The sequence below is a fragment of the Diceros bicornis genome, chromosome 7 (assembly GCF_020826845.1).
Source record: "Diceros bicornis minor isolate mBicDic1 chromosome 7, mDicBic1.mat.cur, whole genome shotgun sequence".
In the NCBI taxonomy this organism is placed as follows: domain Eukaryota; kingdom Metazoa; phylum Chordata; class Mammalia; order Perissodactyla; family Rhinocerotidae; genus Diceros; species Diceros bicornis.
The window spans coordinates 67486454-67509218 of NC_080746.1; the positions used below are offsets into that span (position 1 = coordinate 67486454).

At 50.5% G+C, this 22765-nt stretch overlaps 1 protein-coding gene across 9 annotated transcripts in view; it reads right to left on the minus strand.

The window, feature by feature from the left end:
- Positions 1-22765, minus strand: part of DENND2B (DENN domain containing 2B) — a 152798-nt gene that overhangs the window by 10604 nt on the left and 119429 nt on the right. For 7 of the 9 annotated variants that reach the window (XM_058545937.1, XM_058545933.1, XM_058545940.1 and 4 more), the window contains 10 exons: positions 19374-19510; positions 11760-11911; positions 9984-10199; positions 8975-9071; positions 8329-8373; positions 7075-7259; positions 5885-5994; positions 5597-5666; positions 2812-2889; positions 2102-2242 (listed from right to left, as the gene is read on the minus strand). In XM_058545937.1, coding sequence (XP_058401920.1) covers positions 2102-2242; positions 2812-2889; positions 5597-5666; positions 5885-5994; positions 7075-7259; positions 8329-8373; positions 8975-9071; positions 9984-10199; positions 11760-11911; positions 19374-19510 — 1231 coding nt within the window. Of the gene's footprint in view, positions 1-2101; positions 2243-2811; positions 2890-5596; positions 5667-5884; positions 5995-7074; positions 7260-8328; positions 8374-8974; positions 9072-9983; positions 10200-11759; positions 11912-13700; positions 14204-19373; positions 19511-22765 lie in introns of those variants that run through there. The other 2 variants (XM_058545941.1, XM_058545939.1) reach the window with 2 other exon arrangements.

Sequence of the window (22765 nt, forward strand, 5' to 3'; positions counted from 1 at the left end):
AAAATGCTTAACTTAAATTGCCCAAGGAGAGAAGAAGGGAAGTGTCTTCTAAGCAAAAGGAAGCAGGGTTTATGGAGAGTAAGCAAGTCAAGTCTGAGTGATGAGAAATGAGGCTGGGGAGTGGGCCAGGGCCCTGTCCTGAAGAACTCCCAGGTATGCTGTTGGGCTCTCAGGGCAGGGTCAGCTGTCCCGCCCCTAGACCGCTCATGAAGCCTCAAGTCCCTCCAAACAACGGTGGGAGAAAAGAGGCTAAGAGAAAGGCCTTAAATGGTATTCGTCACTCCCAGCAAACCCAATGTTTCTTTAGTCAGACCCTCTCCCACTCTCTGCAACAACTAATTTATTTCTTCTTCCCTCTTCTAGAACCCAACACCCACCACTCACTCTCAGAGGATGACTTACTTTCCTATTTCGAGAAAACCAAAGCCATCAGATGAAAATCCAAAATCTACAAGCCACGGCCCTTCCCTGCATTACATAAGGAAGGGCCCTTCTCTCCTAACAAAAGCCGGTCCCTCACGGATCCTACTGCCCGCCCAGTTCCTTCGCAGTGACAGTCTGATTATACCCTCCTTCTCTTGCTTCTAATGTCTTCCTCTGCTGGGCCATTCCCCCCAACATCCAAACAACCATCTGCAACAAAGTCTCCCCTGGCTCCACATTTCCTTTCAACCACTGTTCCCTTCCCTATTTTTCTTCAAGCCAAGCCTCTTGAAAAGATGTCTATACAGGTGATTTCCACTTTCTTACCCCCCATTCACTTCTCAACTCACTCCACTCAGGCTTCTGGGCCCCTGGCCCCACATTCTTCTGAAATCCATGCTCATCTGCACGACCTCTAAATGCTGGAGTCCCTCAGGACTGACAAGGACCGAGTCCTGGGCTTTCTTCTCTTCCATATCTACACTCTTTGCTATGAAACATCTTCTCTTGGCTGTCTCACAGGTATCTTAAACATAACACGTACAAAATCGAACTCTTCCTCTTCCTCCTCGTAACTTGCTCCTCTTTTAGGTGCTCCCATCTCCGTATACAGGCTCCATCAGCTACCCTGTCACTCAAACCGGAAAGCTGGGAGTTTGCCTTAAAATCCCTGTAACACTTATTCCCTATTTTCAATCAAACACAAAATGCTAGCGATCCTAATTCTAAAACACATCTCAAATCCACCTACTTCTCCTCATCTTTTCTACCACACCTGAATCCAAGCTACCATCTCTTGCCTGTACTACTGTAACACTATCCTAGCTGGTCTCCGTGTTTTCACTCCAATCCCTCATCTACACAACAGCCAGAGTGAACTCGTAAGAACAAAGCTCAGATCTTATCACCCTGCTTTGGCCTAGTGGGCACACTGGGATTTGGCCCTTGCTGCCTGTCCACCCCTGCTCACTACCCTTTCAACCATCTCAAGACTTTTTTCAGTTCCTTGACAAGCATACACTTTCCCAGCTTTGCCTTGTCATGTGCTGTTCTCTCTACCTGGAATAATCTTCTCCCACCTATGCCCTCCCTTTCAGTCTCCCTCCTCCCACTTCATTTAGTTGACTCTGCTTACCTTAGGTCCCTGGCAGAATGTCTCTTCCTCAGAGGAGGCCTTCTCTGGCCCCCTAACCTAAAGCAGAGCCTCGTTACATACTCTCACTCCTGTGCTTTCACTTGGCACTTAGCACACTTAGGAATTATCTATTTACATGTAGAAGTATTTGTTTAATATCAGTCCCTCCCACTAGATTATGAAGTCTACAAGGACAGAGCTGTGCCCCTCTTTAATGTTATGACTCTGCCCCAAGGTCTAGCATGATCCCTGACTATGAGAGAGCATATATTAAATAAATATCTGATGAACGAATAAAAGGAGGGCAGGTGGAGGGCAGTTTAGTGCAAAGAGATCAGGGACGGCCCCTAGGTGTTGCAGAGAGTTGGGCAATAGTGATAGATCTGTCCTTCACCTTTTTAGTCCCTATTGATTAGGTGCAGAAACGTGGTGAGCAAGGAAGGGGTCATGCTCTGCGACTCCCAGAGACTGCAGCCTTGGCTAGGCAGGTCTTACTCTAGCCCCAGTCCACAGTCTGAGAGAAGAGGCAGCAGAAATCCCTACCTCATTGCCAGCACCCGGCAGGAATGTCTTCACTTTGATGGTCTTCCCTGGGGCAGGAAAAGGCGATTCCATGAGACTTCTCATGAAGGGATAGACCAATGCAGCGGAGATCCCACGCCGGCGCTCCACCTCATCTAGGACCTGTGCCCACCACCAGCAGCCCAAAGAGAAGGGTGTCAGGGCACTACCCTTCCCTACCTCTTGGGCAGACAAGAGGGCAGCCTGGTACCTGACCAGCTTGGGCCAAAAGCTGGGAGATGGGAAGACTGTCTTGCCAGGAGCTTCACCCTTCCTGTTTCCCTTGGCACTGACTGCCCTGCTCCCTAACTAGTCCTTGCCTCAGACCCCAAGAGCTGAGCAGCCGGGTAAAGGAAACACCACTTGAGAGCCAGGTGCCTGAGTACTTGGCTACCTCAAGGTGGTCTCTGTCCCCGAGGACTCTGGATCTGCCCACGGCTCAGGGTAGACTGCAACACTAGCAGACACTGCTGGTGCAGGAGCTGGGGAGATGCCAGCTGGCTAAATGGGGAGTCAGGCTTGGGAATGAGGAGCGGGTCAGAGAGCTCGCTCGCACTCGCTCTCGCGTTCTCTCTTTCTCGCACCCTCTCACACACACACAGGTGGTTTTCTCATCTAAGCTGGCTGCAGATACTCCCACGGGAGCTGTCAGCTGGGGGAAAAGGGAGGGAAGTAAGCCAGAGCCCTCTTACCTTGGAAAACAAGCCGAAGCAGCCAAGGCGGCTGATGACACAGTATACCTCTGGCAACCGAGGCCCTTTCCCACTCGGCTGTGGCGGGACGAGGAGGAGGAGAGAGACACAGACACAGAGAATGCATGATTACTATATCTGGCTCCTTTTCCCTGGGAACTGAGGACTAAGGATGGCTCTTCTAGTGAAAGAAGACTCCAAGCCTCTTCTAAACCTCTGCTGAAGCAAGCCCCCAGAGGAAAAGAGCAGGCTTCAGCCTCTGCTGGGCCTTCTAGCCCAAGGTGTCAGGCTCCTGCCAAGCTCTACACAGGCTCCACCTTTCTTCCCAGGAGGACACTGAGGGGGGCTGGCAAAGGACAAAACAGTTTGGCAGAGGCTATAGGGTGATTTGTGGCTTTACATCCCTAAGGCTGGGACCCTGGAGGACACAATGGTAATGAGAGGGACTTGTGTCCATTCTTATGAACAGGCCATGTAGTCTGCCCCCAACAGGGGACATTCTGCAAAACATTCCTTTTCTCAGTTCCTCTTTTCTGCCTTCCTTGATCCATCCCCATTCTAGGAAGGCAAACTGAAAACAGATCAGGAAAGCAAACTACTATTCATTGAAAGTTTGCCATATCTGAGTCTTGGGCTTGGTACTTTACAAAAAACTTGTGAGATAGGCATTATTATCCCCATTTTATAGATGAATAAACTGAGTTCAAAAATATTAAGCCTTTGCCCAAGGTCAAGTATCTAGAAGGTATGGAGCCAGGAGTCTGTTTTGGCCTCTGACTGGCCGCTGTCTTACCTCTAAAGCATGCTCCTTCTGACAGGAAGGAAGGGAAAGGGACGCAAAGACACAGGATAGAGGTGCGTTATAGAGTAGAGGAGAAGAAAGAGAAAATGAGATTTAAAGGGTGGGCAGCTGGAGGAGATGTGCACTGAGAGCTCCTCAGTCCTGGAGCCTCCAAATGCAGGCGGGGATGAGTCCACAGGAGTCTACTTCTCCAGCCAGGGGCTGGCAGGGCTCTGTGGCTGCCTCTGGCTCAGAGGCCTGGAGTGCCTGGCAAGGCTGAGTGGGGAGGGAGCAGAGCAGCAGGTGCTGGCCCCTCATGCAGGCTGCTAAGCAAATGCAGATGGGGCTATTTCAGTCTCCAAACCTGCTGGCCACACGTCACAGATCTAAAGAGAAGGCAGAATCTGTTTTTGTCCATATTAGGTCTGAAACTCACTCCTCTCTCTTTCCCTCTCCCCCGCCTCCCCTAAAGCCCCAAGTGATTAAATCAAGTATGTGGGATTTGGGTTAGAATCATTGTGTCCAATCTGCAGGAATGCCGAGCTAGTGCCAGCCCCTTTGGCAGGGACCCAGCCCAGGCCCTCTCTGAGCAGGCCAGGACAAACACACTCTTCCCTGGGGGCAGCAGCCCGCTGCAAAGGAGCAGCTCTGCTCCATCTCTGTTCCTGCAAAGGCAGCCTTCGGAACTCTCCCTTCCAGGCCCAGGTGAACCTGGGGCATGCTGGCCTCTGCCTGGCTCCCCACCTGGCATCTGTACTGCTCCACATTCCCTTAGCTCCCCTCACTGGGCATTCTACATCCAAATATCCCTCCTCCCTAGACTATCCTTTGGGGTGACCCAAAAATATCAGACTTGGTGTTAAAGGACTTGGAGTCAATCCTGACTCTGCCCCTCACTGGCTGTGTGACTTTGGGCAAGTCATTCCACCTCTGAGTCTCAGTTTCTTAATCTATAGAATGGACATAAAAATACCTCATGGGCTATTACAAGGATTAAGAAAATGACGTACTTAAAGCACGGAACATAATAGGTCCTAATAATAGTTTCTTCCCTTTGCCTTCCCTTCTACATTGAAAATCCTACCTCCTCTACTAGACTAAGTTCCTTGAGGACAGGATCCATGTCTAACTCATCTTTGCACGCCTTGAGCACATTGCCTAACCCTCAATAGGTGTATTGTATGTGTTTCTGAATGAATGAATGAATGAATGATTGGCCCAGAATCCTTCATTTGGGGTCCCCGCTATATATTACCCTTCCCTAGGATCCCCTCCATCTGCCCCTAGATGGGCATCTAGTGAGGCTTTCTCCCACTAAGTCCTGGGAACCCCAAAACATTGTTGACAACCCAAGCCAACAACATCCCTGGTGAGCTCCAGGGGAGAGTGCAACAGGACTCTCTTTACCTTTACTTCAATCTATTTCCCAGGACAAACGGGAAGGCAGATGGGGAAAGGCTTCTTTCTCTACAACATGGCTTATATTTTCAAAAACCTCCCTTTCCCATGAGTTCAAGGTATCGCTCCCAGAATCCCATAGAAGGTACTACTCTGTCCCTGCTCAGCCTCCAGCCCTACCAGACCCTGGACAGGATGACTCCCTACATCAGGCTGGCCAGGTATGGGGGTGAGAAAAGTTGTCCTCCATCCAATCTGATGCACATATACATACTGCTGGGGTGATATGATCTTGTAATCTGGGATCAGCAATCAGATCCCAGAAGCCGGAGGAAAATGAATGAAGAGAAAAAGTATAGGAAAGCTAAAAACAGATGATAGCCCAGGAGAAGGTGATCCACTCTCTCCCCTGCAGATTATCTTAGATCCTGGGGCCCAATCAGAGGGGCCACTTCGAGTCCTGCCATTCCAGGAGTGAGTGTGTCTGTGCCTGTTGCGGTGGCCTCAGGGAGCATACAAGGGAGCAGAACATAGGATTTCATACAAGCTCAAGTTGAGGAGGGCACACACACATACAAACCCTGAGGACTGAATGGCCCTACTCACCAGTAAGCGCCTGCAGTAGCCAAAGCGTCTGCTGCCATCTTCCCCAGTCAGCATGAAAGAAAAAGTCTCGCTGGAACAGGGAGAGGTCTGGCATCAGGGAAGTATCAGAGGACCCAGGAAACGGCCCCCAAGAAGAGGGACTGTCATCCCAGGGAAGGGGGTTAGGGCCAGGCTGCTGTAGGAGATGAGGTTGGGACTAGGGTAGGTCCTATTCAGTTGCCCACTGCTATGGGGGTAAAGGAGGCTATGCCCTCTTCCTCCCTCCAGCCAGGCCAGGCTGGGCCTCACCTGCTATACTCTGACACCGGGAGCCAGTCCTTGGCATCAGGGAAGCAAAACTGGGGGATGGCCTTGAGCCTTTCCTCTGCCTCCCGCATCTGCTTAGTGGGTCGGTCCAGCTGCAGTGAAGAGGAGTATGGAGAGAGATAGACAAGACAAGACATGGAAGCTGGGGGTGGTGGGGGGTGGCAGAAAAGCATCTCCTCCCCTAAGAGCACTAGATGGCATCCTGCCAACTGGCACACTTCTCAGCAACCCTGCCCCCACTCCCAATTCTTACAGAGAGATCTGGGTGTGGGCTGAGTCATTTATTCATTCAATATATGCCAAACAAGCACTTTCTATGTGGCACCTGGCACTATGCCATGTGCTGGGGCTACTGATGAAAACAAAGTGGACAAGGTCCCTATCCCTGCACATTCTGGTCAGGAGTCAGAAGAGGGTGCCACAAAGGAAAAAAACAGGGTGACATGACAGAAAGAACTGGGAGGGGCTACTTCAGGGTATCTGGAAAGATCTTCCAGAAGAGGTACTATCTGAGCAGAAAATGAAGAATGAGAAAGAGCCGGCAGCCATGTGAAGACCTGAGGAAAGAACATTCTAGGCAGAGGCAATGGCAGAAAGAAAGGGCTTGAGTGTTAAAGGAAGAGAAAGGAGGCCAGGCTGGCTAGTGATGAGCAGGGAAGCGGTGGTCAAAGATAAGGTCAATGGGGGTAATGCAGAGTGACTGCTCATGGGTACAGCGTTTCTTTTTGGGACGATAAAAACGTTCTAAAATTGATCGTACAACTCTGACAATATACCAAAAGTCACTGAAGTGGACACTTTAAATAGGTGAATTATATAGTATGTGTATTATATCTCAATAAAGTAATTAAAAAAGAGAGCGACAGAGACATAAGGTAGGAGAAGTAGCTGGGGGCCCTTCCTCAGGACCCTTGTAGTCCTGGTAAATGACTGGGATTTTATTCTAAGCACACTGGAAATGTGTTCCCTCCACTCTCGTCCTCCGAATAAGCACTGGCCTAAACCCACAAGCTCTGAAGCCCTCTCTTCCCTCTTAGCTATAAGGAGCCATGCTCAGGGCTGTTCTAGCTAGGTAAGTGGCTCTGGCAGGAACAGGATCTCTCTTCTTCCCCAGATGGGCCAGGCAGACAGGAGGTGGTGGAGGAGCGGGGCAGGGGGAGAGATAGCCTCACCTTGGGAAACTGATAGGAGACTTCGGGGAGGTAGGTGTTTCGGGATGGCTTCTTCTTGAGGGACACCACCACAAAGTACTCAAAAAGCTCCCGCTCCTGCCACTCCAGCAGCTCCAGCTCCAGGGTCCGGTAGCTGGGAGCACGCTTCAGCATCGACTGGATGTGGACTAGGCGCTGCGTGTGGGCTGAGGGCAGGTCACACATCAGGGGACAGGTAGGCTGCACCCTCACAGATCCCACATTAGCCCCCTTCCACCCCAGATTCACAGCTCCATCTCTGCGGATCACCTCTAAGTGCATGAGCCTAGTCTGACACCCTCACCCAGCTAGGTCTGGCAGGAGCAAGGTGTCTACGCCTACACCATGACTCTGCCCTGACACCGGGAGCTACTGGTCTGTACCTCCTGGAGCCTCTGGAGGCTGAGCCAGGGCCAACACGACTGCCTAAGAGGCATCTGCTTGGTGGGTAGGTCCCTAAGCCAGCCAAACCCAGGCATGTATCATTGGCACCCACCCACCCCCACCTCTGCCCATGTCAACAGGACTAGAAAATATGAACATCCACGAAGGCTTCATCCTGGGCCCCTAACAGAGTCCTTGGACTTGGACCCTTTGTCCCTGTCCCCAGGCCCAAAGTCTACTTGCCCACTTCCCTGGGGGACCAGTGGAGGAGGGAAGAAGGGAGCTAGTCCCACATACTTGAATCATCCAGGAAGGTCTAGGCAGGGTTTCTCAGTAGAGAAAAAACCAAGATTTGACCAAGGCCCCTGGAATGTGAAGGTCCCAGAACCTTTTCAGGGGGGTGGCAGTCCACCTCTCTAGGGATGGGGAGATGAGTGGCCTCAGGGCCTCCAGAGAACCAGTTTCCTCAGACTATGGCACATTTCTTGCAACCAGAAGAGGTACTCGTAATCTTTTGAACCCACCTCTCACCCTCACAACATTGACCAGACAACTCTAGCACCCAATTCTCATGGACAATGGCTTGGGAAAGTACGGACAGGATCACCAGCCTTAAATCTGGGCAAACGGAGACGCCTGAATTGACCCTCGCAAGGGCTGAGCTTGCGCGACGGGAAGAATGGACTCCCCTACAGCTCCTTGCTCCATTGGCCTGGTATCCTGCCTGCCTGTTGCCTCTCCAAACCAGGCCAATTTGGGACACTGGAACTCCACATGCAGAGGAAGGGAAGCCTGATTCCCTCCAGCCAGGGCTTGGAAAGGGTTCCATGCTCTTGGGGAGCCATGCCTCACCTTTGAATCTGTCGTCAGAGTCGCTCTCGCTCTCACTATTCTCATCTGGAAAAGTAACAGCAGGAGTACATGCTTGCTGAGACACTGCCTCACAGCAAATGTTTTGTGTGTCCCCCTCCCAACTCTTCTCATGAAGGATGGATCTGTATCTAGTCTGGGCTCCTATGGGCCCATGGCCAGGCGCTGAGCGGCCTGGGGCCAGGGTCCCTCACAGCTCAGACTGCGGGTGCTAATCTATATACAAACCCCTATCCATCCAGTCCTGATCTGGGGGAAGCTGAGGGCCCGAGCTGGAGGCTGTGCCAGCTGAGAGGCCTACAGGCCTAGAATACCAGGCAGTGCCTCCAGGAGGCCAAGATTTGAAATGGGAAACAGACCACAGCGCTCAGTAAGTATGGCCTTTCCTTTTGCCAGAAGCAGATTCCCACACCCACCTCCCTACTCAGGGCCTCACAGCCCAAAGCCTGAACTAACCCATCCCAGGGCTTTCTTCTCTCTTTGGCCCTCCCCTTCTATGTGCTCCAGAAGGCAAGAAGATGCCGAGACTGGCCCATAGAAGGGTAAACTGAGGCTAGTCCATGCCTCTCCCCGTTCCTAATGCCCAAGGGCCCCAGACACCTGAACCAGCTCAGGCATCAAGGCCTACCTCTCAGTGATGCTGTCTCAATGCTGGACATAGACAGCTTTTTTAACCTCTTCTTTCCCCTCTTGGCATTGTAGATGGAGTTAATTCTTTGGACAAGCTGGGTGAGAAAAGCAGGGAGGGTGAGGTAACCCTAACACCAGCTGCCCCTACTTACAAGAACTGATCAGCAGTTCCCTGACTGGCACAGCGTTCTGCCCTGCCCACACTGGGCCCAGGGCTGGTCTCCCTGCTGCACCGACCCCCAGTGCAGACTGTCTGGTAGCTCTCCACCTACCTAGCCCCCTAAGTGGTCTCCTGCCCCAAGACAAGGATGTTAAACTTAGCTCCCCAGAGGAAGGAACTGTGATCACACTAGACAGGATAGGAGCTCCTGGGTCCCAAGAGTCACTGAACCAACTGAGACAAAGAGCTCCTCAGATGCAATAACAGGAACAAGGATTGGAGCCTTTCCCCTCTGGGCCACAACCTGGGGCCCTGACAGGAAGGAGCGAAATTCCCAATATACCCAAGCATTGTTCGCAGGCTAAAAATACCAGTTGGCTAAATCCTGCTGCTTTGGGCTGGGGATTTGGGCCTGGCTCCCTATGTGTGCAAATCACGGCTGAAAACTGTCAAATCTGCGAGTTACAGGAAGGAAGACCCATGTTTGAGTCCTAGGTCCTGCAAAGCCTGGAAATGCTTATGTGTGCACAGAGAACTCAAAAGGCACACCCCACACTCACTAATGAGGAGCCTCCTACGGACTGGTTTCCAACCACCCAGCAGCATGGAGCACTCCCTGGGGGCAGGGGCTAGCCTGTCCCTCCCCTAACACCTGTGCACCATTAATCACTTAATGCATCTTCACTAATAAGAAAAGGGAATTAACCAGATGAAAAAGAAAGGCCAGGGCATGGACCCAGAATTTATTCAAGGAGAAGTGAGGAAGCAGCCCCAGATTAGGAAAGGAAGGGAGAGAAGAGCCTCCTGCCTGACCGCGCACCTGCCCAGCCCCAGTCATCTGGGCTACCTTGGGAATGCGGCGGGCCCGGCGGCTGGACAGCAGCTCACTCGTGGTGCTGAGGCTGTCCTCATTGAGGCTGGAGGGTGAAGATGGCAGGCTCAGCTGAGCCAGCAGCAGCATGTCGTCATGGCTGTGCCTCTTGGGTAATCGTGGCAGCCGGTGGCTCTTCCTTTCTGACCAGTTCCCACTGCGTAGGGACTGGCTGCTGGGTTTCAGGGAGAGCTGGCATGGGGGAGAGGATGGGGGAGAGGACTCACCACCGACGCCTTGGCCAGCACCCGTCAGCTGGGGACAAAGAAGCCACAGGCTGACATCCTTGGCTCCCCTGAATCCCACCTTGGAACCTCCATCTGCCGGGGTTTCCTCTTTTAAAACCTCAGCTGCTAATCAGCAGGTCAGGGCTAGCTTAGACACTTGCTTTCACAAAGGAAACTTAACTACTTCTGCCAGAAAAAAGAAAACAGAGGTTAAGAAAACTGGGCTCTCGTGCGAGTGGAAGGAGAAGGCCAAGCAAGAATTCTGGGGGCTCCTCCTGAGCTTTGGGACAAGACTTAGTTTTTGCTCCTTACTGAGCGCGGCTGATGGAGCCGTCTTCCCCCTTAGCCCTTGATCCAGTCCTAAGAGGCTTCTCTAGCAGAGGCCGTAATCTACACGCCAGCCTGGCCCTGCTCACTTCTTCCAGGGAGAACACAAGGTCTCCAGGCTCTGACCACCAAAGCCTAGCAAGGCAGGCCCCATAGCCAGTTTGCTCCCTCACCCACACGGTCCTGGGCTGCCCCCATCCCCAGCCCTGATCTATTTTCTGCCTCCCACCGTCTAAATTGATGTCCTTTGGCACAGGGCACCTTATTCTCAGTGGATCCTGCTCACTGCTAGGAAGGCAGCACGTCCTGCAAACTTGGTGTGCCTCCCACCCCTTGTCTGGATCTGGCATTGCCGTTCATCACTCTTCAGCAAGTCCTCCTTCCTCCCCGTCCCCCAATTTCTTCTTCCCACCCAATCAGTCTAGCAATACAAATTCAAAGGAAGCCTGTTTGAACAGAGCACAGTAGAAAGGTAAATCTTTTATAAAAACAGTCACGTCATCCCAAAGCCAGAAGAAATAATTTTTATATTCTCTAGCCAATGTTATAAAATATCCTGGTCCCTCTATTTGCATAAAGAAATAGAGTTGCCTTGGTAGGTCCGAGAAACATCTCCCGTCTCTTGCCTCCTGTCCACCCTGGACAAGGCTAGAATGTGCTAAAGGCTAAGGACCTCCTTTGACTCTTCACCTTTCTGCTCATTCTGCCTTCTATCAGTCCATTCCTTCTTATTCCCTCCAACAGGAGTGGCTCCAGGTCTCGGAGACACCCGTGTAGCTCTCCAAGTCTGGTTCTTGGGCCTATGCCTGGCCCCCAAATGCCAGTTCTGAGACCATTTCTGCCAGAATACCAAGACTCCAACCAGGGCCCTGTCTTCCTGTTTCCCACAGAAAGGGAGGAGGAATAATGATAAGACAGGAGACTACAGGGGCTCCTGCCTTAGTTTTGCAGCTCAGAGCTTGAGTAGAGAAGGGCAGAAGGTAGGACAGGATGCCCCTCAGAGCATGTCTCAATTGTCCACAAAGATTTCGACATGGTGGAAGTTCCTGAGTACAGAGCCCTTTCCAGAGGTCACCTCCTTTGCCAAGCACTAGTGAGAGAAAAAGCCTGAGCGGAAGCTGGCCCAAGCCTTGGCAGGACAGGCCCCCACTGTGGCCCTCGTGCTAACCCCACCAGCCCCAGTCAGGGATGCCATTACCTGCGTGGGTGGGTTGTTGTACTTCCTGTCCTGAGGACTCCACATCCTGTGCAAAGAATCCAAGGAGTTCTCAGACAGTTGCTGGGATTTTCGTCCTGCTCTGCGGCTCTTTAAATCCACATCCTCATATGGATTCTCCTTGGGCAGATCTCCTGCAGAGGAGGAAAAGTTAAAAGAAGGGAGAGAAAGGAGAAGGAAACACACGCACTCACACACACACAAATAAACAAGCAAAATTCCTGTGAACCAAAGAGAATGGCTTCTGCCTGGCCCCTCAGCTCATGAGTCATGCAGCTGCCCGTCTGCAGTGGGGAGGCTACAAACAGATCCTGGCTCCGAGTCCAGAAGCTGAACCCCCCACCCCCAGTTCAGCTCAGCCTTGTCTGGCCTCTGCTTTATAAATTCAGGGATTGCACAAGACTGGCTCAGCCACCCCTCTCTGTGCCCAGCCAGAGGACAAAGCCAACAGCAGGCGTCTTTCCTTGGCTCCAGTCCCTCTGCTGAAAAAGCCCCAGAGATATACAGTTCAAGGTAGCAAAAGCTTTCAGAGGTCACACGGCTGTTCCTTGACCGACTGCTCTCTGAGGACCCACTTTTGGGAGCTGGGTATGGAGGCACTCTAAAGAACTCTAGGGAGCGGGGCTTGCCCAGGCCTCCCTCTCACCTGTTACACTGCTCAACAACTCCTTCAGGGCAGGTCTTTCATCTGGTCCACTGAGGTAACCCCGGCACCAGAACGGTGATTAGCAAGTAGTGAGTGCTCAGTAATTATTTGTTCAATGAACTGCTCTTACTAGTGTCACTCTATTTCCTCGACCACTGATCTCAGCAAAAAGAGAATGGTCATCACTCCCCTTTTGGAATAAACTCTCCTGCTGTGACACAGGGCAGGTGTGAAAGCTTGGAAAGGAGTCTGGGCCAAAGGGTTTGGGGTAGGAGGGAGCTCTTGCTTCTCAGGACTAACTTCTAAAATCCCTGGCAGTAGGCATGGTATTGGCACTGCCAGAAATCTCAGAAAGTCCAAAGCACAGTCCCTGCCCTTGAAGAGCAACTCCTTCCCATAAGCCATACCCTCTTGCCCCTTTCCCTCCAACACATACCTGGACTTTTCTAACATACAATAATATCACGAGCCAGGTCAGTCCTGGCTCAACCCTGCAGCAGAATCACGGTGGTGACAACATCCACAGGGACTGTAAGTAAATACAGCCCTCTGCTCCCCTTTCCCTTGTCTTTCCATATGCTCCCCTCCATATCAATGCCACTTATTTGAGACTTGGGACCTAGGTACCAGTAACAAGAATAAGGCTTTGCCAGAGGAGGCACACACGGTGAGGGCAGGGCTCACTCCAGCTTCTCTCCATTCAGCATCAGGACTAAGGCTGGGTGACCACTGAGCCCCATAGATGCCTGGAAGTGCTTCACACCCCAGGGGAGTTCAGACGCCACTTCTCAGGGAATAGGCAGAAGAAAGAGCTATAGGACTAGAAACAAAGGCCACTGGGAGTATAATTCCTAGGATAGGACACAGGAGAAAAACCAATCCCTATATGTTTACAGATTTCTCAATTTCCAAAGTCAAGATCCCCCCAAATTGTGGTATCTACTTATTACTTTCATGAAATACCACAATGAATTTAGGAAATGTCTTTACAGAGGTGTAGGGGGAGGGGGCAGGGGAGGTGTGAAAGGAGGATTTCAGTCACTGCTAATTAGACTGCCATGGGAACAATACAATTCTCTCTGTATGAGTCAAAGGTGGGTCAAGAAAGGATTTGGGACTGGATGAAGCGATTCCCAACACCAAGCAGAGTCCCCAGCAATTGAACAGACGTTTTCCTGTAACACAGTCATGCTGTGAAAATGACTTGTCTCCATTCCAGAGCCCTGACTAAGCAGAGCTGGCCCAGCAACCCTGCCTCAAGAAGCCAAATATCAAACCTGGCATCCCTTGCATGTTTTCTCCAGCCTACCCCACTGTGGTTACTTAGGGAGGAGTCAGGATAGACTCTGTACTTCTTGGTCCCTCTCCAACATATATCCTGTAGCGATGAGGTGGGGGAATCAAGCATTGGAGAATGCCAGGACACAGTCTTCCTGATCCTGTGAAACAGGACCAGAGCGTCACTGTTCAGATGGGGGCAGGAAGAACATTTATTCCAAGCTCATCAAATCCAAACTGCCTTGGGCCAGATGACCAGCCGGAGTCCTTATCATCATCCCCTAACCTACAGGATGACCTTGTCTCAACTCCTTTAGATCAGAGTTTCTCCAACTATTGACATTTTGGGCTGGATAATTCTTGTGGTGGTGAACTGTCCTGTGCATTTGTAGGATGTTTAGCAGCAACCCTGGCCTCAATCCACTAGATGACAATAGCATCTCCTCAGCCGTAACAACCCAAAATATCTCTAGACACTGTCAAATGTCCCCTGAGCAAATGGATGGGTGGATGGATGGATGGATGGATGGATGGAGAGATGAATGCTGGAAAGAAGGAAGGGAGGGAGGGAGGGAGGGAGGGAGGAAGGAAGGAAAGGAAGGAAGGAAGGAAAGAAGGGTGGGTGGATGGGTGGACAGGTTAATGGATGGATGGATAAATCCCCCCCCATTAAGAACCACTGCTTTAGATAGATGTTTTTAAACTTCCTAATAGCTTCTGAGTGCCATGACATGAGTCCCAAGGCAAACCCTCGTTTCCTCCATCCTTCCCACTTTTCCTTCTCCCTCCTTCTTTCCTTTTCTCCATTCTTTCTTTCCCCATAAGCAGAGCTTTGAACATTGATACAAAATCAAAGCTCCAAGAAACAGATGTAGGTGATGGAGGCCCAGGGAAGTAGAAGACGTATGATGCTGATGCACATCAGTGACAACCTGGGAGAAAACAGTTGGGAACACCAGGTTCTCAAGACTAGTACTGCCTCTGGGAACTAAATTTCAGGCAAGCCTCAACTGCCTACTCCTCCTGGCTGCCCAGCCCTAACATCAGCCTCTTTCTTCCATCCTCTCTGATTTAACCAGGCCACTAATAATTTCTCCAGGAAATAACTGCTGGCCCCAGCCCAAGCCCTGTCTCTCAGCCTGAGCTTGGGCCCTTCACAGCCCTAGTTCACCTGCTATGCTCAACTTCCTAGACTGTTCCCAACTACTTTTCTGGAGCTATCTCAGAGATATTCCCAGTCATCTCTCAGGTAGGAAGGGTGCTTAGGGGGTGCAGATGTGCAGAGACCAAGCTGGCCCTGAGTCCTAGAGCCACTAAACTGAACCTGCTGAGAACAAATTAATACCAAAGCAAGGGCTCACAGCTGGGAGAGGAGGAGGGCTGGGGAACAGGGCTCAGAATTCCCTCTGTGGGAGCAGAGCTATGGCAAGGCTGGAGAAGCTAGAACTGAGTGGAGAAACATGGTGAAGATCTAGCAGGGGCATGGATGGGAGAGAGGAAGCCTGGCAGAATGCAAGACCTTCACCTGCATTTCTACCCACACAACTTCCTTGAGGGCAGCCCACTCTTGGGCTGCCCTTGGAGAGAGAGAAAAAGTAGGCCCTCTTCCCCAGAGGCCTGCCCTGAGCAGCCCCATCTCATCAAGCACAGCTAGGGAATCCAGAGGTCTCAACCCTTCCCAGCTTTGCTGGTGAGATAAGGGACAAGGGCATCGCCAAGAATTTCTGCCTTGCACTCTTTTAAAGGAGCTTGTCAGAGCCCAAATTTATCACACTGATTCTCTTGAAGGAAGAATCCAGCCCTACCCAGCCCTGCCCCCACTCCTCCCCACAGCTCCTTTGGTCATTAACCACATGTGCCAAACACCCTTTACTCCCAAAACACACACACAACTACAACAACCAGTTAGGGAGGGAGGGAGGGAGGGAGGGAGGGAGGGAGGGAGGGAGTGTGTGTGTGTGTGTGTGTGTGTGTGTGTGTGTGTGTGTGTGTGTGTGTACAGGCATGGACAGCCATGGAGAATTTCTCCAAACAGAATCCTAAGCTTCCTGGACCACACCCATGGCTAGGGCCCTGAGTTTGCAGCTTCTTTCCCCAATTCTTTCCCCGTTCCAACCAGCTGTTTCTCCTGGTTCTCAGCCTCTTCCCCTCCCTCACACAGTGGAGAGAGGGTCAGGATAAGGGCCCAACTCCTCCCACAACGCATAGCATATCACATGCGGAGCTCTAAGGGGCCAGTTGTTACCCACCCTCCAAGCCTGGACACCATTTCCCAGCTGCCGGGGCACCATTCCCAGGCTGCACCTCTGGGCTGCAGCCTCTCTGCTGTTAGGTGCCCTTTGTTCCTTACTGATTCCCAGCCTGGGGACAAATGAAAGAAGGTAGAGAAAGCGGAGGCTCAAAAAGCTTTGCAGGAAGGCTGACTGGCCCTGTCCCCAGCTCCCATCCTGCTCAAGTTCCTGGAAACTCTCCTTCAGCCCTAGCTAGCTGATGGGAGTGGGAATCTCTGCAGGAATGCAGCCCAGGCTCCTTGGGCAGGCGCCGAGGCCACTCCACATAACTCCCTAACAAGCTGCTTCCTTGGGTGCATTTTTAAGTGTCAGGCTCAGAATGCAAACGATTTTAAGGCTTTGTAGAATAGCAGCATCTTCCAGGGGCAGATGTCAAATTGGACAGGCGAGAATTAACAGCCCCAGGAAGTAGTGAGGCAGTAACTTTATTTTTGAACCCCCCCTACTGCAAATTAGCAGGATGAACCTCAGCCTGTTTTGGAGTGTCCCACCCCAGTTCCCCAGGCGTCATGCCTTGTGTGGGCGGGAGGCCAGCAAACTCCCCAAGGCCCCTCATTCAAGTCCACTGCTCACGGAGAAGAAACGCTAGTCTCTGGGCCAACTGGCCCTCAACCTCTAACAGAGCAGGAACTTCAGTCCAGTCAGCTGGTCCCCAAGATGGAGATTTAGCATGGGTGCTGTCCCTGCCCCTCAACAGCGCCATTATCACACACTCAAAACAAAGCTCCTTCTGTTCGTATGCAAGTGAGGTAGCACAAGAGCTGGATAATCCAAACGGAACCAGAAACAATCTTAACCTCACAGAGCACAGGCTGGGCCAAGAAGAGAGAGAAAGGGACAAATCAACTAGAATCTAAGAGAGAGACAGGGACATTCTCCCTTGTACTTCCCTCTAGCCTCTCTGGTCAGGTCTAGAACTTCAGGCAGGGCTGCTGTGGGGGAGAAAAACTAGGAAAATGTGCCCAGGGCATTGCACTAACTACAGGCGCTAAAGCCCACCCCACCCCGACTCCACAAAGCCTGAATCACTTCCCTGCCCTCCCTCCCACGCCCTCCCATTACTCTTCCCCTACTCTCTGCACAAGCTCCAAAGGTCCAGAAGCTAGGTGAGCAGCTAAGGAACATGCCCTAACTCCAACCTCAGCCCGTACCAGCCCTTACCCCTAGCTCTAGCTCATCCATCCAAGAAGCATCCACGCTGCTCCCATCTGTTCTTGCCTCCTCACACAACATCCCAAGGTGGCAGAAAGTCCCCTCCACTGAGTGAGGAGGCTGAGGCCCAGACACACTTGCCTCCCTCTTTCTCTTCTCTCTAACCTGACCTAAGAAGGCCCAGAGAACACTTCTGCTGCCCAGGACAGTGCCTCCAAAATTCTCAACCCTCCCCAACCAGGCACTGCCCCCAAACAGAATTCTGGAATCGTGAAACTCTGGACAGGATGGAATGGTAGAAGCATCCCTTTCTCTTATTTCAGTTCAGTAGATGCAAGAACATTCCCCCACCTGAAAACCCTGGGCAGCATGAAAGGGCTGCTGAAGCCTTCTCAGAGGAGAGAGAATAGTGATGACCACAGTGTTGGCAGTGCCTGACATACTGTGAGAGGGAGAGCTGAAAACTATAGCCTCTTCTGCCCACTGCAGCAGCCACACTGGGACCTGGGCAGCAATGACACATTACAATTTCTTCCAAACTAGAGGAAATAAGAATGTACCCTGTAACAGAGGTACAGAAGGAGATAGAGTTGTGCCTCTGATCCCCACAGCTCTTGATCTCAATTCTAGTGACTCATGTGTACAAAGCTTTTCCCAGTGGTGAGAGAAAAGGCCTCCCTCCCCAAACTCTTTTACTGTTCTAGGGATCTCACTCCCTCAGTCCTCCTGTTACCACCTAATTTTGGATGGCTACATACTCTACACACTGTTCCTGGAAAAGCAGTGCCCGTGGATAGTGGATCCGAGCACTGCTGCTGTCTCGCCAGAAATGCTGGCCCAGTTAGTTGTAAGGAGAAAACTATGAAACTGATGGCTCAGGTCAAATGACCCTCTCTTCCTAAGATTCCAGTCTCATGAGAATCTGGAGTGTTCTCCAGTAGGGCCACTTCTCTCTAACGTGTTAACTAAGACCATGTTCTCCAGCCTCAAGGCCCAAGACAGAGCTAAGACAGAGACAGAGGTGAGGGGCAGTGGTCAAGCACACAAGCACACTGCTTTCCTTCTCTTCAGTGACCTACACTGCAACACACACTGTATTTGAACAGAATGGAAGCCCCCACTGAAGAGAATGAAATGAAAGCCAAAAATAAACCCAACTCAGCCTAGACTATTGGTTTTCGTTGATCCTCTAATACAAGTTTGCCAACACCAAGTCCTCCCAGTTGTTAGATGACAATTCTCCATGGTGTCGTATATTTCTGACCTTCTCAGCAAGAGGAATTAACCTTTCTAGACTCTCTTTTCGAAGATATCTATATAGCAAACAGCCTTGGAAGATAGAGATAGTGACTGCCCCAGGGCAGAGACAGATTTGTTTCCTGACTAAAATAATAAGGATAATGTCTTCTTGTGGGACAAAGGTTGGGCAGGTTTGCTAGCAGCCCCTTGAAAAGACTGGGGTTTCCCATGCTTGGGAACACAGACCCACTGTGTGTGCAGCCTCTACTGGGACCTCCTCCACACTGCCCCATGGGACTTGAGAGCAAGGGAACCCATGTGAACAGAAAGCTCATGCTGCCTCCTGTGCCATGAGTAATTAGTCCTCTGTCTGAGATCCAAGAGTCTTCCAGCACCTGTGAAACTGAGGCAGGCCGAACCTGTTAGCTTGCAAGCAGAGTAAATCTCAGATGCTTTCACAATTCTTGACACCACTCACTTTAAGGGAAGAGTAGGAGAGAGAGATATTAAGGAGAGGCACTGTGCTAGGTACTTTGATATATATTTTATCTCATTTAATCCTAAGAACAATCCTATGAAGTATTATTACTATTATTATTGTTGTTGTTAACATCATCATCATCATTTTATAAGAGAAAACAACAGGCCTCAGGAGAGTTAAGTGATTTGCCTAAGGACACACAGCTAAGGAAGGGCACCTGCTGGACTCCAAAGCCTTCCAAAATTGAAAGAAAGGAATGATGTGGTTTCCTCCTTTTTGTGGTCCCAGAAGCCCTCTGGGTTTCAGTTCATTCAAGGCCGGGCTTTAATCTCTTAGCTGCTCCATCTTTGCTGAGCTGCTCTCTCTGATGCCCATTTCCTTAAGCCGTTCCAGAAGCTGGGCCATGTCTGCCCATGGTGAATGAAGTGGAACCTGGGAGTGTCCCTCCTGTTCCCGTTCTTCTGCAGCCCCCAGAGACAACCCAGCCCATAGCCTCTGCCACTGCTTACCCACAATATCTTCATAGGCGTTCTCTTCTAAAGTGCTTTTGGATCCAAACTTGGGTTGGCTCTCAGTACCATTCTCAGTGGGAGAAGAGGGATACAGGGACTGGAGACTGGATGCATCCTCAAACTCAAAGGATTTTCTGTGAATAAGAAGAGCAAGAGTCATTCCAGCTGAACTAGATTCCCACTGCCTTGTTGGGGACTGGCCGTGGGCAACAGCAAAGATCAGAGGTGCTCCTCACAAAACCAGCTACTGAACAAAGCATCAAGATGGATCCAAACTTACCACTGAAATGAAGAGACAGAAGGTCTGAAAGGCCCCAGCCTGGGTGCCTGCAAATAATACCAATAACAACTACCACAGCTGAAAAGGGTGCTGTGTGTCAGATGCTGTGTCAAATGTTTCACATGTGTTATCTCATTAATCTGCACAGCGCTGCTACTAGGTACTGTGCCATATCACAAACGAGGAGATGGAGGCTCAGGGAGATGAAGTGACAGAGGCAAGACTTGCCCAGGCTGTCTGGCTCCAGGGTCTGAGCTTTTGACTTGGGCCTCCAAGTCCTGGAGAATATCCTCCTTGAGAAGTATCCGCCATTACCACAGGAATTGAGCGCCGGAGCTGCCTTCAGAGTCTCGCATCATGCTTGCGTCCTAGCAAGGATACAGCACCGAGCAGGTAATAAAGGCTCAACACTGGATGGGTGATGCCCAGGGCGGTATTTGGGGGTTGGGAAAGCAGCTAGTGGTGGGTGGTTTGTTGAAACAGGAAGGGCTGAGCCCACAAAGCAAATCACACCACTTCTGAGGTGGAACTAGGAGAGCAATTTGCAACCAGAAGCTACTTCTAAAATCAAGCTTCCCTTCAGCTAGTCACTTGCTCCTTTCTATCCTCAAATAACCCTCCCCTCTCCTGTAGAATTTCACAACCAGAGCTTGTGAGCTCCTCAGACACCCTGAGCCCAGGGTACTCTCTACTCCTCTCCTTCATCAGGGAGGTACTTCCCTCATCTAAGACGACCCCAGCTGCATCTTCTCCCTTGCCAAGGTAGCTCCCAGCAGGCTCTGAGGAGGGACAGAAGGAAACGACTGACTGAATCCCTCCTCTCACCCAATAAACACCTCCTTCCTCTTTTGGGAACCATTAGACCTTTCAGCCAACCAAGTCCTTTGTTGTTTAAGGAAGAACTCTTCCTGAGAGTCCTGGGGTGCAAGTCGAGGACAAAAATGTCCTAACGGCCGCAGCTTGTTCTCAGCTTGCCTGGCTACTTTGCAGCACTCAACACAACTCAACACTTTACATTGGCACTCTCCTCCCTTCGCCTCGATGACACGGTCCCTCCTAGTTTTCAACTGCCTCTCTGACAAGTACTTTTCAGGCTCTTGTGAGGGATTCCCTCTTTCCATCTGCCTTTTAAGTGCCAGGGTCTCTCTGAGTTCAGTCTTCAGGACTCTTTTTCTAACTCTGTTCTTTCTGGGGGCCAAATGTTAATGGACATTACCATATCTACCATTTCTACCATGAGGACTCCCAAATCTGTCTCTGGCCCAGACTTCTCAACCAGTTAAATACCCAACAGCTGAGGGCAGTGGTTCCTGAATCTTGGCCCACAGACCACTGTTGGTCTAAGACCAAGCTTCACTGACATATACAGTGGAGCCAACACCTTATGCAGGTAGTTTTCAAGTCAGCAAATAAAACACAAATCACATTCAGCCAAATTATCCTTGAAAATCCCTCAGGTAGGTACCCCGACATTGAGGGCCAACACACTGTCTTTCATTAAGACTAATATAGTCAGTTTCTCCCCCAGATTTTTAAACAGATTTCTTTTTCTTTGGTTGAATACCAGAAGAAATATTTGGTTGTATTTTTTAAAAAATAAAAAGCAGGGGCTGGCCCAGTGGCGTAGTGGTTAAGTTTGTGTGCTCTGCTTCTGCAGCCCGGGGTTCGTGGGTTCAGATCCTGGGCGCAGACCGACGCACTACTCATCAAGCCATGCTGTGGCAGTGTTCCCACATACAAAGGAGAGGAAGACTGGCACAGATGTTAGCTCAGCAACAATCTTTCTCAAGTAAAAAGAGGAAGATTGGCAACAGATGTTAGCTCAGGGCCACTCTTCCTCATCAAAAAAAAAATTATAGTAAAATAAAAAGCATATTAAATATAAGATTTATACCTGGCATAACAGATACAAACTTACCATCTCACGCTCCTCAGAGGAACATGCTCACTGTGTGGAAAGGCAAATAAAACAGCCTGTACTTTTCTCTTTTTCTCCAAGAGCACAGATTTAAATTTGCTAAGTTAATTCTTATATGAAGTGACTCCACCATATACGGTATGTGTGTGTGTATATATTATATATAAATGTAATGTGTGTGGGAGTATATGTAAACCCTTCAGGCTGATGTACTCTCCCCCACCCCCTTTTTTCACCTAGCTAACTGCTTTTTGCTCTTCTAAATTTAGCTCAGCAACTCCCTCTACGAGGAGGCTTCCCTTAGTCCCCAGTCTAATTTAGACGTCTCTTCCTCTGGGTCTCTGCAGCATCCTACACTAACACGGATCACGGCACATAGCACAGCATCTATGATTTATTTGTTCATCTATCTCCTGCACCAGATCACGAACTCCTCCAATAGAAGAACCATGTCTTATTTGCCTGTGTCCCCTTCACCAGCACAAGGCTTAGTGCACAGCAGGGTCTAGATGGATGTTTATAGAAGTGGATGAATAAGGACAAAGCAAACACACTTGGCAGGCTGTTAAAGACTTAGAGAGTCAGTGAGCATGTTGGGGTGGGCCAAAACATGAGATTACCCTTAGCCAAGAGCTCTTCTGGCTCATAGGTCTCAAGCTTTGTGATGTCTCCCTCTCTGCACATGGCAGGAAAGCTTCTGTATGAAATGGGTTATGCTAGATGAAGTCTGAAGTATGGGGTCAGGTTGAAGAACCCCCAGATATGAAACATACCTGAATGCCCACCTGACTTTCACTTAGAAGACAAAGGCAATGAGGGGTTGAGGAATAAGGCTTCCAAAGGAAGCTGGCTCCCAGCCTACCCTAATTCAGAAAACAAGATGCCTGTCAACGTGCACCAACCACAGCAGCTCCAGCTCTCAAGTCACTATAATTGTGGAGATGGCCCGGGTAGTCCAGGGCCAGGAATGCGAGATTGACCAGGAAACCAATGTGAGTCTCAGAACAGGTCATTCTTGGACATGGCCAAGGGGTAGGTGAAATGTTCTTTCACTCCTTTTTCCATCAGTCTTCCCTTTCAGGATCCAAGGATCCCCTCTTCATACAGGCCCAGGGTTCCTATATGGCTGGGCAGCCCTCAGGAAACTGGAAATCACGTTAAATGTGTTGACACTACTGTGTTAATGACAAC